At 37.3% G+C, this 19,939-nt stretch overlaps 1 protein-coding gene across 2 annotated transcripts in view; it reads left to right on the plus strand.

The window, feature by feature from the left end:
* GAS2 (growth arrest specific 2) overlaps nucleotides 1-19,472 on the plus strand; it is a 134,833-nt gene extending 115,361 nt beyond the window's left edge. The window contains exon 11 of one of the 2 annotated variants that reach the window (XR_004033648.1): nucleotides 18,265-19,467. Coding sequence is in view for 1 of the 2 variants with exons in the window: in XM_003254329.4 (XP_003254377.1) it covers nucleotides 18,265-18,483 (219 nt within the window). In the remaining variant the exon portion in view is untranslated. Of the gene's footprint in view, nucleotides 1-18,264 lie in introns of both variants that reach the window. The other variant, XM_003254329.4, reaches the window with a different exon arrangement.
* Nucleotides 19,473-19,939: the final 467 nt, after the last annotated feature.

Below are 19,939 nucleotides of genomic sequence, written 5' to 3' on the forward strand. Positions count from 1 at the left end.
AGTAGGAAAACTGTATGAACATTAAAGCTTTGAAAGAAGTCAACTAGTATAGTCTGGGCAAAAAATGATTGAGAAACACAGAGTTAGAGAAAGAAGAACACTGTGCCCCAGAGAAAATGTTTGGAGCCTATTAGATTTATAGGGAACACAATGATGAAGCTATGGAAAGTGTGAAGAGAAATAGGAAGAACAGGGAATGATGATCTTGGGGAGAAAGTTTCTGAGAGAGAAATATGAAGGCTTATAATTATTCAGAAGTCAGAAGTATGTTATAGAAAGGGGAAGATAAAACAAAGGAAAAGCAATACAAATAGCAAAGCTTTGAGTCCTAATTCAGTCATGGCCTTGTCTGAGGTATTATGATGGTTGTGTTTTGTGATCGGAGGAGTTCAAATAATGTGTAATATGAAAATAGTTTAAAAAGTAACATTAAAGGATAAAGTGAAATGGTACAAGAGAGGATTTTGTAACCATAAAGTACAATTAAAATGTTAGGAAATGGATTTGAAATTGGGTGGCTAGATTGTGCCTAAGGTCGGAAGACTGTTCCATTATCTGCTACTCCTGAAGTATGGTGGGGGAGGGGGAATAAGATCGTTATTCATCCTTACTTTTGTAATGATTTCAGGCAAAATTGCATCTTTATATAGTGAATTGTATGACAGCATGCCAGCTAGTCCACACAACAAGAATAAGATCTTCATAGTAATAAAACGATTTTTTTTAGTGAAGAAAACATTTTCTTATGTAGATATTTTGGAAATATTTCTGTCTTCTTGCTTTTTTTTAAGTAGCTGAGCTGGGCATTTTAAACTTAATTTTATTTTTATGAAGAAATACATATACATTGTTAATAAAATCGTGCTATAAGACTTATGCCCTCAAAACAGCAAACTTTCTCCTCCTTTCTTACCCCTTTCCACTCTTTTTTTCCTCCTTAGTTCTCCCCAGAGGCAGCTGTTATGACTGTTTCTTCTTGTATTTATCTCCAAGCTTCTAAATTATTTAATTATGCTGCTTTACCTTAGTTTTAAATTTTAGATATTTTCTATGGCATATTCATGAATTCAGTGTAGCAGGAGTAGGAAGATGACGATCTAGCCATCTTTTCTCTCCCCTCCGCCCACTCACCACACATAGTACACTTCCTTTCTTTCTGTTTGCTCAACATCATTAGCCATGCCATAACACTGGTCAAATCATTATTCAGCATTTATTTTATAATGATCATGTAAATATTATAGTGCACCATGATTACTTTTCCTTTTTGCAATAATTTCAATTTTTCTGGAAGTCAGTAATGCTTCATTGTGTTGTCCTAAGTATGATGAAGAGGCCCTTACCAGATCCCCTTAGAGAAGGGTAAAACCCTCACAATAATGTCACAGGCAAACATACCAGTGAATTTATCCGTTTGATTTCTGGCCCCCTACATTTCCCTAGCCAGGCCTGTCTCACAGTGTCACCCTGAAACTTCTCTACGTTGTTCTGTTGGATCCACTATTTACTGGGTCAGAGTCTTGTGTAGATTACTTCCTCAATTTCCAGAGCTCATCCTGAGAAAAATCAGTAATTCATTCATCCACCATATATTTATTCAACATCTATTATGAAACATAAAGGGTTCTAGGAAATAAGGATATAACAGGGAACAAAACAGGAGATCCATGACTCTCTAAAGGACTTCATATTTATGTGTGTAGGGTGTAGGCTAGCCATATAAAATACAGAGTGCTCTATTCCATTTGAACTTCAGACAATGAATACTTTTCAGTAGGAATATTTTCTAAATATTGTAAAGGATATACTTAGAAAATGTTCATTGTTTATCTGGATTGCAATTTGACTGGGTGTCCTGTATTTTTATATGCTAAATATGACAACCCTAGCTGGGAGGGATTAGACTGTACCAGAAAACCTAGGTAAATAAATAGCATGGTAGACAGTGATAAATGCCATGCTGCGAGGGGGAAGGAGAAGCAGAACAGGGTAAGGCAGATTGGGAGTACCAGGAGGGGGGATAGCAATTTTTACAGGGTGGTTAGGATAAGCCTCATTGAGAAGATGAAATATTAGCAAGGGCATGAAGGAGGTGAGGTGTTTACTCTGAGGTTATTTGGGAGGAAAGTTTCTAGACAGAAAGAACACCAAGTGAAGAATATCTAGAGTGGACCTGAGTGTTTGGGAAATAGCAAGGACACCAGTGTGGCTGTCACAGAGCATTTGAAGGATGCAGTGGTAGGAGATGAAGTTAGAGAAGTAACAGGAGTCCAGATCCCCTAGGAAATTTAGGCTATTGGTAGAACTCTGTAGTTTACTCCCAGGGAAATGCGGAGCCATGCAGCGTTTTGAAGAGTTATGGCATGAGGTGACTTCTATTTTAACAAGATCTCTCTAGTTGCTCCATTGAGAAAACACAGGGTGGCAAAAGTGAAAGCCAAAAGACCAATCTGAAAATTATTACAATAATTTGGGTGAGATCAAAGAATTTTGGACTAAGGAGCTAGCAGTGAAGATGGTGAGAACAGATTGCATTTTAGATGTATTTTTCCTCTAATATTTTACTGTGAAAATTTTCATACACATAGAGATGGCAATACCCATGTAACTGCCAAATAGATTCTGCAATGAAATTTTCGCTGTATTTGCTTTATCATATATTTTTCCTTCTCTCCATCCTCTGGCTGAGTCATCTGCCAGTCAGATATTTCTGTTTCTGCAAAGATAAACCTTCAGTCTCCTGCTGTGATGACACAGTCACTGGCATTGGAAATCTGGGGTGGGGACATAGTAATTCTGGGTGCTAACCAATCCTTATACCAATTTTCAACCCATTCTCCTTTATTAAACCACATTTTTCTTCTCACCTGATGGAGGTACCCAGTGATTCTAAAGCCCACGTTTTCTGTAGTTTCCAGGCATTGTTTGACTTGCTTCTTTTTCACAGCTGCCATTTCAGGCTTTTAGTTCCACCTCTGTCACTCTTAGTTACAACTCATTTGTTTTCCAGCTTCTAAAAATGTATTGCTCTTTCTTCTCTATCATTTTATCCTCTCAACTTCCCTTATCCTTTGACTTTGTAACATTATTCTTTCCTTTTCATTTGAGTAGGGTTTTTAAAGGAAGGAGGCTCATATTTTCAAATATTTTACCAATAGAAAGAACTGAATGTATTTAGTAATACTTATTTTTCCATTTTAATATCAATATACTAAAGATACATTAAAACTAGTAGCAAAGTAATAGTTTTTCAGAGTATCTAGGTTACTAACTCTTTTGTTGCCTTTTAAGACTCAAGGGGACATCAGTTTGGAAACCATTGTTGTGTATCATCATCATGCAGTGTTAAACTTTGGCTCCCCCAGTGCTTGCTTATTCTAGCCTGTTTGTTGGATTTTGGTATTATTGTTTAGAAGAGATAATGGAATTCAGATTGAATCAGGCAAATGTGGCCCTGTCTGCTTAGTAGAAGGAATGGTTTTTCTTTGCTCCATGGAGCCCAGCTTCCCTTCCTAAATAGATTATTATATCTGTGGAGTGGATAAATTCTAACTTCACTCCGGTATAGACCAGCTACAAATCCTTCCTCTAACACCAACATTTTCTATCTCATTGCTTTCACTATGCTGACTGTTCTATAAAATATTTATTATGACTTTGTCTTCTCTGTCTGAAATGGTGCCATACACTGGTAATTAGATGGAGACTAAGCCTTCTTAATTTCATTTGGTGCAGGGCTGGGAAAATGGAGACCTTACATAATAAGGAGATGAGGACTGACGGGCAGTTGGCGTTAAGTGCTCCTACACATATTTCCAAGCAGATGCAAATGGAACTTTTCACCAGTCCATCATCATATGTCACTTGCTTGCTGCTTTTCCCATGTTTGCTTCTAGAAAGAGGCTACTGAAAGTCATTTGTCTCTACAATGAGCCTACTTTATGAAGCTGAATTCCCTCCCCCACCAGAGGGAAACAATTACAGCAGGCCAGGAACTTTTTTCTGTTCAGTTCCAATAGTCAGAATATTTCTGACCCAAGGCCCTGTCCATGTAGGGAGATTGGTTCTCAACATCTAGGACACTATAGTAGTTCACCCTTCAAATAAAGGTTTGAGGATTACATTCACCCTAATGTATGATTTATCACTGAAGACGATGTCTCACAACCGGGCATCAGAAGACTAGTGCACTGTGTGTCCTTGAGCTACCCACTTAACCACTATTTGTCTATCCAGATAATGGTAACAGTAATACTTGCCTACTGAGCCACTGGGTAATTGTGATAACAAACTTAAATAGGAGGAAGTACTATCAGGATTTTAATAAGATTTCATTTTTGAATGTGAGCTCAAGGGCTAAGCACGCTGGCTGCAGCTAACTTTCAGCATTTTCGTATGGCTAAAACAATGAGGTTCAGATTCATAAATTGTTCCAAGCATGTAAAGCACCTTCTTTATTGTGGTTTTGGGGTTCACTCCCAGTTGGGCAATATGATCATCAGCAAGGACTTCATAAAATGGCAATATGTATCCCTAAAGAAAAGAGGTGTTGCCCATGGAAAGACCTATAAAAACTCAGGTGACTGTAACCCTTGGCAAAGTCACTTTAGGATGTATTGTTGAGTGGTAATGAGTATTATCTGAATCCTAGGAGATTTTCAAATCTGAACTTTGTTGCTTCTTAGCTAGGTGACCTTGGGCAATTCACTTAACCTTGTCGAGCCACTGTTTTCTCATTTTTAAATATGGATATAATGCAAACCACTTAGAGTTGCTCCAAGGATTAAATGAAATAAAACCTGTAAGAACCTTATCATTATCAGTGGCAGCAGCAGCAGCACAACATTATTATTTAAAAATAACAATAGCAGGCTATTATTGAGTCTACACCATGTTTCAGGCACTGTTTCTACTTGCTTACACATGTTAATATCTGTGTGTGAACAACTATGGGAGGAAGGAATTACTATGGTCATTATTTTGCAGATGAGAAACTGAGAGACAGATTAAATAAATTTATTCTGGTCATACAGCAAGTTGGCAGCCTGATAAAGGAAAAACAAATAGGAGCTTCTGCTCTGTTTACTGTTATTTATCTCTCTGAAGTTTTATCTAAGAAAAGGGTATAATAAGCTAAAGGACTATTGGGAAGTTAAAATGAGATAGTAAATAAGATAATAAATAAGAAAAAAATGCTTGTAAACAGTAAAACGGTAATTCCAGAAGCTTGTTTATTTGGGCTGTGATTAACTATTTGTAATCGCACATAACTAGAGAAGTTGAAATGAATTCCCCACCTTTGGCAAGGACGTCTTTAAGTGTCATTTGTTATTAGTAGTGCCTCAGTTTGCCCTGCTAACAGGTGATCTTATCAGTTATCTTGAAAATGCTAGAAACAAGCTTTCAACATGGCAAACTATCCATGGAACACCTGCTGTCTCACTCCTCCATGTGTCAAGGTACCTCAGGGAGATAGCTGAATTCCCAATCGCCCAATTTTGTGCATATGCCATTTCAGAATAATATTAGACAATGACAGAGTCTGTTGTCCTATAAATTAATTTAACATTCTTCCTCTGGAGAGCAGATGACTGCATTTTAAAAACAATATTTTCTCTCGAGTTATGATGGCTTGTAAAAACACACAGTGAATGGAGTTGACAAGAAGGTGTTGGGAAGCATATGATATCCCAGGGGGCTGAACAGATCTAAATTTATGTGGGTTGTCTCTACTAGGCAGTTGGTGTCAGATACCATTGCCTCTTAAAAGGATGACTTCAGTGAAGAGCAGTTAACAGATTGTGCAGAAACATGAGCCTCTGTGGTCCATTAAGTGGGGAATCGTTTAATGAGACCCAGAGTAGCACTGAGGGAACTATGGCACTTAAGCATTAAAAGACAGAAAAGGAAGGGGTGAAAATTTTATGAAGCAATTTATTACTCCTGTAAACCATGTATTTTAAAAAATGCATTCCAGGTATAATAAGAATTTGTGAATGATGATCATGAAGAGAATAATGTACTTAATTCACTATGGATTCCGTCATGACACTTGTTTCTTCTCTTTTTGCTTCCCTTTTCCCCATTTCTTCTTCTTCTATTTCTCTCTTGATTCTCAATACAATCTCCCACTTTCTTATGCAATTCCTGTTATAGCTTCAATTTTTGACCCAAACCTATCTTTCTCTCAAAGAAATTCTCTAAGCAAAAATTGGTCTGAATTATCATTCACACACAGATTTTTTTCAGACTCCTCTTTCTAAATAAGGGCACAAACCATTTTACCTTCCCCTTTCTCCTATCTTTTCATAAATAAGCAATGCAGATATAATTTATAAAGGTAGTGTTGCTTGGAATGGGGCATTAGTAAGTATTAGTTTTCTTCATCCAGTTGTTTAAGATGCATTTATTCATTTAATATTCATCTAATAGGCATTGTGTGCCTGGCACTGTGCTAGGCCCCCAGGGTATGAAATTTAGCAAGGAATAACCTTGCCTGCCACTCAACAAATATTTGTTGAGTGATCAAAGGAAGGGATTCACTTTAATTCACCTAGTGAATGGGGAACAATTCTCTGCATGTATAAAGGCAGGAAACTTCCTTGGGATTTTAAGGAGTTCACAATATCTATGGAGTGAGTAATTTGTTCAGTGGGCCTGGGCTCAGAAGGTAGGACTACATACAGTATAGTACAGTTGTGCCGTGCACATCCTGAACAGTCATACATGATAACTCTGGCATAGTGAGAAAGAATGTGGGAAAAGAAAATAGTAGCTGGGTCGTAAAGTGCTTTGTGAGCCAGGTTACTTATTCTTATGGAGGGATGGGGGTAGAAGGAAAAAAGAAAGTATCAGAATTGCTGTCAAATTTTCCACATTATGTATGCTTCAGACTACCATGGGGATGCTGATATCCTCCCCTTACCCCCACTGCTTTCCCAGGATCTTCACCGCATTGCTAATTTACTGTGAGTCATATTTCTCAGGTGAGCTGTAGCTAAGAATGTCTGAGAAACACTAGACAATGGAGAGCCACTCACAGGTTTTTAAGAAGGTGGTAGCATGTTCAGATTTTCCTGTGAGGAAGATTACTGTGGCTCTGGAGTAGACGGTGGATTAGTGAAGAGTGAGAGATGAAGGGACATCCTGCTGAAAAGCATTCACGTCCTCAAGGTCTAATGACATCTGTGTTCAGAGCACTTGACAGATACTCCTGCTGCCCTCAGTTTTCAGGGCCACCAGCGCAATATTGGAGACAGAATGAAACAGATTTGTCACTGTCATCCTGAGAGGGCGATGACACCTGACGCATTTCATACGAATTATGATTTCAAACAGACAGGGACATTCAAGTAGATCTATGCTGGGGAACTAAATGAAGCTATAAAATATAAACATGAACCTTTTAATTTAAAATTCTCATCTAAAAGACATTTCCTGTTGGGTAGTTTTTATTTTTGTTAGTGGTTTTACTTGTTGTTGTTTATGTAATATAGCTAAGATGTATACAGCTTGGTTATCTTAAAAAACAAGTACATTACCAATAATGCATATTTTTTTCTGGCTCTCCTATGTGGCCATTACTTTTTCATTTAGTAAAACATGTGATTTTCTGTGATCTACATGAATGTAGGCTTTACCTTTTCAATGAAAAGTGAGTTGATATATTTCTGTTTCTAAACACAAATGTTCCCAAGAAAAAGGAAAAGACATTCTTCTTTTTTTATTGCTTTAAGTTCTTAACTTCATATAATGTGATTCCAGCCTGTCTCGCTAAACTACATAATTAAGAGAGAGGGGAAAAAGAACTCCTTTTTGAAATCCTGTTATCACATATCATAGGAGCCAGAGCACTAGACCCCTTGATACTGCAGTGACCTCCCCAAGACCCATAAGAAGCTGCTGACTGATCATTTCTACAACTTACGAAATTTTCATTGTGTTCTAAGTTAACATGGGAAAGTTAACTTATTTCATTTCAACTTATTTTTCCCCTTTGGATTAAGTATCTGGATGAGCTAAGAAACTTGATTGGGGTGGGGGCATGGGATAGTTTTTTTTTTTTATTTAATGTTAGGCAAATTAAAAGGTCTCAAAAATGTGTATTCAATTCAGTAAAACATAGATAGTGACTTACCTGACATGATGTAATAAATCACTGCTGTATCAATATATTAAATGATACTCCCACCATTAAATATTGCATTCATTATTAGGAAAATAATTTTTGAAATAACACAGCTATCTCCTTAATTCTAAGGTCATATGCTAGATTGGGAATAAAGATGTGGTTTATAGCCTGGCTCTGGTGAACCACCTATGTGACCTTCTTTCAGACTGTGCATCTGTGAAACATTGCCAGTGACCTCAATGTTTCTTTTTATCCTCTTAATTTCAACAGGGCATATTTGTAGATTACTTGGCACATAGTAAGCACTCTACTATTGTATGACTCTGTGTCATCCAAGGAAACACTTTCCCTCTTACTGTCACATATGAAGAGGTTTTCTAATTAAAACACATAATTAAGCATCACAGTAAGACAAAGTCGTGAAACAAAATGCTCTTGATTAAGAATGGGAGTGTTCCTTCTCATTACTGAGAGAAAATATAAAAAAAAAGCAAAAAGACAACTTTGAGGCATATTGATTCTTTCCTCTCAACAAGGAATCTGTGTCATTAATAGAAACAAAGAAACGATTTACAGTGTTTGCAGCAGCCTGATTATGCTTATAGAACTTCATTAGGGCCACTGGGATAAAAGCTGAGATAATTTCCAACCATCATTCTGAGCAAACTATCGCAAGGACAGAAAACCAAACACTGCATGTTCTCACTCACAGGTGGGAATTGAACAATGAGAATACTTGGACACAGGGTGGGGAACATCACACACGGGGGCCTGTTGTGGGGTGGAGGGAGGAGGGAGGGATAGCATTAGGAGATAGACCTAATGTAAATGAGGAGTTAATGGGTGCAGCACACCAACATGGCATGTGTATACATATGTAACAAACCTGCAGGTTGTGCACATGTACCCTAGAACTTAAAGTATTAAAAAAAAAAAAAGCTGAGCTAAGATTTTGGTCACTGTCTTCCCCCCACCCCCTTCAGAACTGAGAAATGTTGCTTAAGTCAGTAATGGATCGCCTCGACTTTGCTATGATCAGAGACACAGTAAGGAATGAAACCAATTGTTAAAAATGATGACAGCCATAATAAAGCCTAACATGCAAAAACTACTGCTTTGCAACATATAGTGTTGGAGGCTATTTGTAGCAACTCTTTTATTTCTTATCAACAACAAAAATAAAGAAAAATAACAAACACCAACATAGGACTAAATATTTGATATTCAATACAGTCATGTACTCTATAACAATGTTTCAGTCAATAAGAATGGTTCTATAAGATTTTAATACAGATTTTTACTGTACTTTTTCTATGTTTGGATATCTTCAGATATACAAATACTTACCATGTGTTATAATTGTCTGTGTATTCAGTACAGTAATTTGCTGTACAGGTTTGTAGCCTGGAAGCAACAGGCTATCCTATGTAGCTTAGGTGTGTAGTAGGCTGTGCCATCTAGTTCTGTGTAAGTACACTCTATGATGTTCACACAGTGGTGAAATTGCCTAACACACATTTCTCAGAATGTGTTCTCATTGTTTCGTGTTGCACAACCATCCCCAATTGACATATGCATTGATGTTACTGGTCAAGAGCCGCTACCTTTTGGAATGAAGAACACAAAGTTCAACTCTGTGAAGCGTTAAAATAAAAAAACAGTGAGATATACACTGGACAGAAATCAAAGCCCCTTCTTACTTATGCCAACAGATAACTAGTGTATTCCATCGTGTTACCTCACTAGACACGTTTACTTCTGAAATAATTAGGGCTACTTGAGGATAATCTTCTGAAATTAAATTTAATGTTTATTTAAGATTTATTAGGACATAAGCCTATGAATCATTTTAAATGAGCACAGTTAATCTGCTTACACTACTTACTACTTCTGATATTAGTGATGTCTTGTATGTGCTGAATTATCACAGGTAAGTAACTAAGCATGGGTGAAAACCAAAATCTAGCACTTTGCAGAATATGCAGGTATGGTTTAATGGAATAAAGGATTCTTGTCCCATTTCTGCTACTGATTTGCTGTGTGATCTTGCCTAAGTTGCTTAACTTCTCAGAGCATCACTATTCCTGTCTATAAAAGGAGTAATACTGATAATGACATTATAGATTAGATAAAGTGAGTACAACCTGTGGAAGTATCAAATGAAAAGAACTATTATATGATAACAGTATTGACCCTGTTCTGAGCTGGCATACATGAGATTCCAAAAATGAAGACTACATCATCCCTCTCTTCAGAGAGCTCACATATTCTGAAAAGGGACATACAGGTAAATCAGCAATTGCAATATTGTGGGATGCATGTAACAGTGAAATCATGTGTAAACTAAACAGTACACAGCAAGGAAGGGTTCACTTATCTGGGGAAGGAGATGACCATGGAAGATTTTCCAGTTGGGGGTGATGTTTTGAACATCAGGGAAGAAGCAAGGGCTAGAGTTATAATTTGGGAAACAAAAGTAGGTGGTAGTGAAAACCATGAGGTTACAAATAGACAGTGGTTAGAGTCAGAAAATCAGTAGACAAAGGACAGAATATGTTGGAATGGCAAAACTTAACAATGTAGAAGAAATGTAACCTATCAAGGAGGCAGAGAAAGAACAATGGGATAGGTAGCAGGCAATTCAGGAGACAGACTTGTCACAGGTATTCAAGAAGTGGGGAGTTTCAAGGAAGGAGTGGTCAATATCATTAGATACCTTGCTTGACAAAGTTATCATGAAAAATAAAGTTTAAGGACGATATATTGTATTTGATACATTAGAAGCCATCTGGCTCCCTTTCTCTGTGCAGTCAGTTAAGAGGTAGGGGGCAGAAGCAAAGTGTACTGTAGGTTGTACCGTGATGAGCAAGTTAGAAGTGAAGACACCAAGTGTGAATGTAACTATCAAGAAGGTCAGATGTAAGGAGAAAGTATGAGAATAAGAGTGGAAATTAATGAGAGTTAGAACATAGTAGGAGGAATTGAACTTGGACAGGAGAACTTCCGAGATAAGAAAGGTAAAGTAAATGATAAATACAGATTCAGGTATACTGGCCAGTAGAGGTGTCAAGAGAGGATGCATGCTTGATAAAGGTGAAGTCATTGGTAGGCTGATGGAGGGTGGGGACAAGTAGTGTGTTTGAGAATAATAGATAAAAATGGGAAATGGAGCTGATCAAAACTAAAAGGATCAATTAATTGCAATTGGCCTAGTGTCACTAATCTGTGAGATGGAAGAGTTCTTGGATGAAGTACATAATCTTCCTTCTAAACCAGCTCAGCATCTGTGCTGGAAAAGTTCATTGTAATGCAAGCATTCTAGGGAAAGGGAGGGAAGAGTTTGAATAATAATAGCAGGCTAATTTGCTTTTAGGTTAAACAGTGGGAGTTTGGTTTATGGAGATGGAGGTGAGTGTTCAATTTTTTTTTAGATCGGTCACATACCAGAAGAGCATGGAATTTTAATCTCTATAATCAGAGCTATAAATCTCTATGGCAGTAATATCTTTTTTAAAAAAGAATTTATATATGGGTCCTCTTCTATTTATGTATGTATTTGTTTAAATTGACAGATAAAATTATATGTATTCATCATATACAACATAAAGTTTTAAAGTACATATACATTTTGGAATCACTAAATAGAGCTGATTAACAAATATATTACCTACATAGTTATCATTTTTGTGGCAAGAACTCTTAACATCCACTCTTTTTGCATTTTTTTAATTAAGGAAGAATACAATATATCATTCTTAACTATAGTCACCATGCAGTGCAACAAATCTCTTGAACTTATTCCTCCTATCTTACTGTAATTATATATCCTTTCACTAACACCTTCCTATGACCCTCACCTGCCAACCACTTCTGCTTCTAGTAACCACCATTCTTTTCTCGACTTCTATGAGATCAAGGTCTTTAGATTCCGCATATGAGTGAAATTGTTACAGAAAAGGGGTCTGGATCCAGACACCAAGAGTGGATTCTTGGATAAGTCCACAGAGTAAAGTGAAAGCAAGTATGTTAAGAAAGTAAAGAAATAAAAGAATGGCTACTCCATAAACAGAACATCCCTGAGTGTTGTTGGTTGCCCGTTTTCTGATTATTTCTTGATGAAATGCTGAACAAGGGGTAGACTATTCATGCCTCCCCCTTTTGGACCATATAGGGTAACTTCCTGATGTTGCCATGGCATCTGTACACTGTCATGGCACTGGTGGGAGTGTCCAGTGAGGATGACCAGAGGTCACTCTCGTCGCCAGCTTGGTTTTGGTGGGTTTTGGCTGGCTTCTTTACTGCAACCTGTTGTGTCAGCAAGGTTTTTATGAGCTGTGTCTTGTGCTGACCTTATCCTGTATCTGATCCTATGACTTATCCTGTGAAATATCTCATTCTATGACTTAGAAAGCCTTAACCATCTGGGAATGCAGCCCAGTAGGTCTCAGCCTCATTCTACCAAGCCCCTATTCGAGATGGAGTTGCTCTCGTTCACATGCCTCCGACAAAATCACATGGTATTTTTGTCTTTCTGTGCCTGGCTTATTTCATGTAACACAATGTCCTCTGGGTTCATTCTTGTTGTTGCAAACGACAGGATTTTCTTCTGTATTATGGCTGAGTAGTATTCCATTATGTGTATATACCACATTTTCTCTGCCCATTCATCCATTAACGGACATGTAGGTTGATGCCATATCTTGGCTATTGTGAATACTGCTGCAGTAAACCTGGGAGTGCAGATATCTCTTTGATATACTGATTTCATTTCGTTTGTATATATACTTAGTGGTGGAATTGCTGGATCACATGGTACCTTTGTTTTTAATACTTCGAGGAATCTTTATGCTGTTTTCCATAATGGCTGTACTAACTTACATTTCCACCAACAGTGTGTAAAGGTTCCCTTTTCTCCACATTCTTGCCAACACTTGTTATCTTTTGTATGACCCTAATATCTTAATCCCAAGCTTGAAACCTTCAAACAGCTTAGCCACTGGCCTTCTTAGCAAATTATAGGTTACTGATTAGCAAGGTCTAACTGAGACGTCAGCAAGAATAACTCAGAATTGAAAATCTGTTTACTAGACTGTATCCCCAGACAGGGCCACCTATTTCATGGAGAGAGGTTGTAAGGTTTGCTGTGGAAACCTCATAATATTAACCTAAAACTCTTCCATCTCCCAAGAGTAGCCAAAATGAGGCATGAGGAAAGGTAATGGATTCCACAATTACTCCTCTTCAATATGAAATCAATATTCTTCTTTGAAGATATAGAAAGTCTTTTCTGTTTTAAGTATTATGGGTAAGTGCATGACTCATGGATGCCTACACCCTTGTCAAATACAGCATCAAGGAAGCATTCAGTGAAAGGCAATAGTGTATTTATATATGTTTTCATTTTTTTCAGTGTAGCTTAGAAACAGAAAAGCTCAGAAAAAAGAAAAAATGACCCCTTCAAAGCAAGAGAGAAGCATTTTACAGTTCTGATAAATTTATAAGGACTCAAGCTGCAGAGCACTGACTAGGTCCATAGAGAAGATCAGGAAAAATATAAACTGTTTTTGCAATAATTGGAAAATCCAAACAAACTACTAAGGCTGACACCTAATAGAAATCTTCCAAGAGAAAGAAACCTCTGATATCTGATTTTCTATTAGTAATGTCCCATTCTTAAGGTGTCCATATAAAGCAGTGTCTAATGTAAAATGTTTTACCGGAAGTTGCATCTGTTTCTAATAGGAAAACAATTCTCTAATTTTGTAGAACACGTTTTTAAAATGTAGGTATAAGTTGTCTGTTCGTTATTTCCTTTAAAAGCCTGGGAGTGGAAGGAGGTCAGCTCATGCCTTTGGAGAAAAACACCTCTCCAGTTATTGCCTACAGAACCACAATCAAAGGGAAATTGTTACCAATACACCAGCGGTTTGGTCTTTGTCCTATTGCTCTCTGCATGGAAAGTCAATCACTAGGCAATGAGTGTTGCCAGGAAAGAAGGCTTTTTCAGGTGCTGCAGCCGAGAATGCGAGATCAGTCCCAAATCCATCTCAACTGACTAAAATTAGGGGTTTATATAGCAGAGAAGAAATGTAACTATGTGTGGGAAAACAAGAATTAGGGACGGGTAAGGAGGAGAAGTTGGTTACAAGAAGCAGGTGGTCCCTTAGGCAATCATGATGGGTGAGAGGTCTGGCTCCCATAGTCCAGATGTGATGATCTGGTAAGTTTCAGTTGCTTGACACTGTCTGGGAGGACGGATGATTGATTTTCTGAGAAAAGAACTCAGATAAGACAGTTTTAACTTTCTCAAATTTTAAGACTGGGAGGGTCAATGTCTATGTTTATTCAAAAGAAATCATAAACATCAGTTCTATGGGACACTTGGGCAAGTTTCAAAAGGATGAGATAATCTCATGAAAAAACCTAGATTTGGGTTTCAAAATGAGAAAACAGCAAATATATCCCTCTGCCTCACAATCACACAAAATCAATCAACAAAGCTGTATGCCTCCTCCAACTGTAGTTCTTATTAAAGGAATTTTCACATGATGAAGCTAGACTTTGGAGATGGATGTTATTCACAAAAATACAATTATGTCCATTAGACTCCTCTTACAAAGGCAGGAAAGTAAACCTAGATACATTGTAAAAGTGTTTCCTGCTAATCTTCCCCTATTGACTGTGGTAAGAATATTGGACTGAAACCAACATCTGCAGTAGAAAGGATGTGGAAGAGGAAGTGAGCAGAAATTTAATTCCTGTATTATTCATATTCGGTATGGGACTCTGTTTCATGCTGTATCCACTTTGCAAAGTACTATGGATTCATTAAGAAATTAGCAAACTGAATGTGTGCCTAAATGGCCAGCATACTCCAGGCTGAAAAGTATTTCTGTTACTGCTTCCTAGAATTGTTTAAAAACTGTTCTGACTGGTGGTTCTTTCTGGTTGGAATGGCCTGCTCACAAACACTGAATTAGACCTGGGCATTTTGCCAGGGGCATTGATACCGAGAATGTTTGGAGGCAAGTCTTAAATGTAATTTGCAGAGCTAGGAGGTGCCAGAACTTCAAAACAGGCGAAGTTGCTCTCTCGAACAGTGGTAGAAAGAATCGAAGTGTTATTCTGACACTGGCCTTTGCAGTTTTTGTCCCAGTGACTTCAAGTTTTGGAAGCTGGCAGTAAGACACATGCAGAAACTTGTGGGAATATGAATATGTGGATGAAATTATAAAAGCCCTAGTTGATTTTATTTCTTTAGTAAAAACTGTCATGAGAAAAGGACTAGACTGGAGTCAGGTGCTAAGAATCTGGCTCCAGTCCAACCTGACTCCAGTCAGGTTCTTGTTTTACAGATGCGGACACTGAGAACCAGATCTTTTATTTGATTTGCTTAGGTCCTAAGACCTTGTTCTCAGTATCTACATCTGTAAAACAACATGGTACTGTGACCGAAACACCAGGGGTTAGATCCTCTTGCTTGCTACACAGAAAGCTAATCACTAAGGCAATGAGTATTGCCAGGGAAGGAGGCTTTATTTGGGTGCTGCAACCAAGAAGAACAAATCGGTCTTGAATTCGTTTCACCAATCAGTTAAAATTCAGTGTTTCTATAATGCGGAAGGAATGTAGCTACGTGCAGGAAAACAGGAATTTCAGGGAGGGGCAAGGAGTCTGGCATTTAATTGTCTGGTGTCATCTGTTGTTCCTTGCCTAAAGGTCAGTTTGCTGAGGAAGAAACTCAGATAAGACAAATTTAAGTTTCAAGTTTAAGACAAGGACCAAATTAAGATATGATCAATTTCTATATTATTATTATTGTTATTATTATTATTATTATTATTATTATTATTTGAGTTGGAGTCTCGTTCTGTCACCCAGGCTGGAGTGCAGTGGCATGATCTTGGCTCACTGCAACCTCTGCCTCCCAGGTTCAAGCAATTTTCCTGTCTCAGCCTCCCGAGTAGCTGAGACTACAGGCACCTGCCACCATGCCCAGCTAATTTTTGTATTTTTTTTTTTCAGTAGAGATGGGGTTTCACCATATTGGTCAGGCTGGTCTCAAACTCCTGACCTCAGGTGATCCACCCACCTCGGCCTCTCAAAGTGTTGAGATTACAGGCATGAGCCACCACGCCTGACCATATTTATTTATTTTTAAAATTAGATATTAGTTCTATTTGACACTTGAGCCAATTTCAGTACCACTGGCAGGGCGAGGAAAGGCGAAGTAGTTACAAGCTAAATCCTCTTTTTATCTGCTTTATATTTCAGGGGTTCTCATTGAGATTTTGTTTAATGAGTATGTTCTGATGCTAAAATAAGTTTGAAGACTTCCAGCTGTAAGATGTGTTCTAAGGTCCTTTTGTTACTGAAATGTCAGAGGTTCTGTCTAGGTCCTGCTGCTCACTGCATAGAACACCAGTCACTGAAACAATGAGTATTTCCAGGGAAAAAGGCTTTATTCGGGTGCTGCAGCCAAGGAGCTAGGTGATCAGTCTCAAAGCCATCTACCTAAAAGACTAAAATTAAGGTTTTATATGGCAGGGAAGAAATGTAGCCGTGAAAACAGGAATTAGGGAAGGGTAAGGAAGAGGAATTGGTCAACAGGAAGCAGATGGTCTATTAGGCAGTCACAACAGATGAGGGATCTGATGTCTCATTGTCAAGATGCCGTGATCTGGTAAGTTTCAGCTCTTTGATACTATCTGGGAGGCCTGATGGTTGGTTTCCTGAGAAGGGAATTCAAATAAGAGAACTGTAATTTTCTCAAATTTTAAGACTGGGAGGGTCAATTTCTATATTTATTCAAAAGAAACCACAAACATCATTTCTATGGGACAGTAGTGCTGGTTTCACTTTCTGTTCTAAAATTCTAATACTCTAAATGAGGATAACCAGTAGAAATACATTTAATTATTATAAGTCAAATAGTTTTAATTACTGTTTCATTAAATTTTTATTAGTTGGTACAATATTTGATTTTGAAAACTGCTTCGTGTCAACCACATAAATGAAGTTCTGTGAAACCCCCAAATACACATGCAGAAATTTTAAATACAGGCATATAGAAAGCAGGTCCAAAACCTTTATCAAAACCTACATGAAAGTGGTAAGAACACAAGTCATCTCCCACTGGCTGGGAGTCAAAAAAAAAAGTCTAGATCTCAAGCTGACGCCGAGTAAGAAGAATTGAAACAGATTTTACAGGCTCTATGATGTCACTTCCCAGACTTTCTCTCACAATCACATCCTCTTCCCAACATTACAGTGCCCATATGTATCCATAACATTTTGGGCAGGAGAGGGAGTCAGCAGGGTCTTTGATGATTGCGCACCATTACCTCTTAATATTAAATTTTCTGATATTTGCAAGAAGCCGATGACAAATTATTTGGTTTTCCATGTCAAACCTCCATAATATATTTTTACTAGATACAAAGAATCATGCATTCTTCACATTTAAATCAATAACCTTGTTAAGTTGGAGCTCTAGATGGCTCCTTGGTCTAGGAGTAAATTGTTTGTTTTAAAAGACATATTCTACGATAATTAGGAAGAAAAAGAATAAAGAAAAACATGAATGTTTGCCTATTCAGAAACACCTTGCCTTCAAGGGCTCAGACAATGACTGGGGAAAACTCCAATAATTTTTTTAGTGCATTTTCAGTGTTATTTTATATTGAGTATTTGTCTGACTCTTAGCATTATAATTCAATAGCAGGCATTTCCATGGTGCTTAAAATCCTGATTCAGAGGGGAATAACCCACTGGGAAAAATGGAGCACTAAGCTGAGTCAGTAGGCAGGAATCAGAGGCAGTAATAAGAACTGTAATAGAACATCAGATGTCAGAGAAGCCTCCAGACACATTAAACCAAAGAATTATACATAGGTGTTGGTTCCCATAGCACAGCAAAGCTGGGTTCTGGAGATGTTTATCCTTATCACTTCCACAGAAAAAACAGGACTTTTTTCATAGACTATATGCTAACTCAGACATTTTGCACCAAGTAGAAAAACAATGGGTCATGAAATACAAACCAAAACACTAATTTCACTAGAGCCAGGGGTTGATTCAAGATACTGTAAGAATTCTCGGAATTTAACACTTTTGATATTTTTTCATTTCAGATGCTGCACAACAAACATGTCATGGTCCGTGTGGGAGGAGGCTGGGAAACTTTTGCAGGGTATTTGTTGAAACACGACCCCTGCCGAATGCTGCAGATCTCCCGTGTGGATGGCAAAACATCCCCTATCCAAAGCAAATCTCCAACTCTAAAGGACATGAATCCAGATAACTACTTGGTGGTCTCTGCCAATTATAAGGCTAAGAAGGAAATTAAGTGAAACAAATTGGTCACAAGGGGACCCTCATAATGGCCTGTATCCACTTCTCCAGTATAGTCAGTTTAGTTCACATATTCTGAAAACTGTTTTGGAGAAAGATTTAACAGACAGAAAAATGTCATCATATTGAAAAATGTTCAAAGAGTAGCACTATTTATTTTTAATGCTTCTGTAGAATATGACCTATTAAAAGGAATTCTAAATTCAAATTTAAATTAGCCAAATTTTAGGCAAATTATTATTTCTCAGTATGCAAACACAGTATTTAGAACACAATATTAGAAACAGAATTCTAACTAAAGATAAATAAGGAGAAAACATTTAGGATTTGCAGATAAGTCAACAGAAAGTGCCTGCTTAACATCCATGAGTAAAGCACCCCAGACATTTTTATAATTGCAAGATTTTTATGCTTTTTTTTTTTTTTTTTTTTTACAAAATGATGATTAGTGTGATAATGTGCTACAAAAAATACCCAACAGCACTACAAATAAGTACAGAGTATTCACAATAGTAATATGTTACCGGGAAGGCCACTTCAGAAAAGTTTACATTCACTTGAAAGGCTGCCTTAAAGTATATCTCTTATCTACGACCAAATATCTGGGGTACTTTTAGAAGTTTTCAGTACACCCCCTTAGAGAATAGCTTATGAGTTATTTCACACATTCCTGAGCACATGGCTGTGTTTAGAATGATCTAGTGTAATTCATACATGAGCTGACATACGTTGATATTTTGACGAGTAAATTGTACAGTCAAATATTCATTGATTTCATGTTATTTCAAAGCATTTTCTTATTAAAAACATATCTTTAGTTAATCCTATTTTGCTATGCTTTCTAGTAAAGTAAATTCACTGTAGCTAATGATGTTACAGACTTACGTATACCCTTGTATACCTGGGACAGGGCTGTTTTATACCAATAAACAGCAAAATATTGTCCTTACTCATTCAAGAATTAAAAGGATAAAGTTTAAAAATGTTATCTGTCTCTAAATCAATGCCTCATTCTGAAATCAAGTTAATTTTCAAATGGCAACTTTCTCCAAGAGTTATAAGAAGAATCAAATTAGGGCTCCCTGGCACTTCTTCACTTTGGGAGATGAGTGATGGTGGTGTTAGTTTTCCTTAGCAGAGAGTTCAGGTTTTATTATTGGTATTAACGTAAGTGCTGCTCTCAGTATAAAAAGGATAGAAAATTAATTTCTCATGTATTCATTTTTCAACATCAAAAGAATCCACCTTTCTTGCTCCAAAAAGTCAGGAAGGAAGAATGTTTGTCACGTGACAAATTTAGTCAAAATATACATAATGTGTTGAGAAGTTCTTAAACAACATGCATGGCATAGTTTTGTAGTGCTGGAAGTGATGATAATCATTTGGGGGAGAGAAAGTCAGTGAAACCTAAAAAAATAAATCGATTTAAAAAAAAAACTGTGAGGTGTTGTAGGA

This window comes from Nomascus leucogenys, chromosome 15 (assembly GCF_006542625.1).
Source record: "Nomascus leucogenys isolate Asia chromosome 15, Asia_NLE_v1, whole genome shotgun sequence".
Lineage (NCBI taxonomy): Eukaryota > Metazoa > Chordata > Mammalia > Primates > Hylobatidae > Nomascus > Nomascus leucogenys.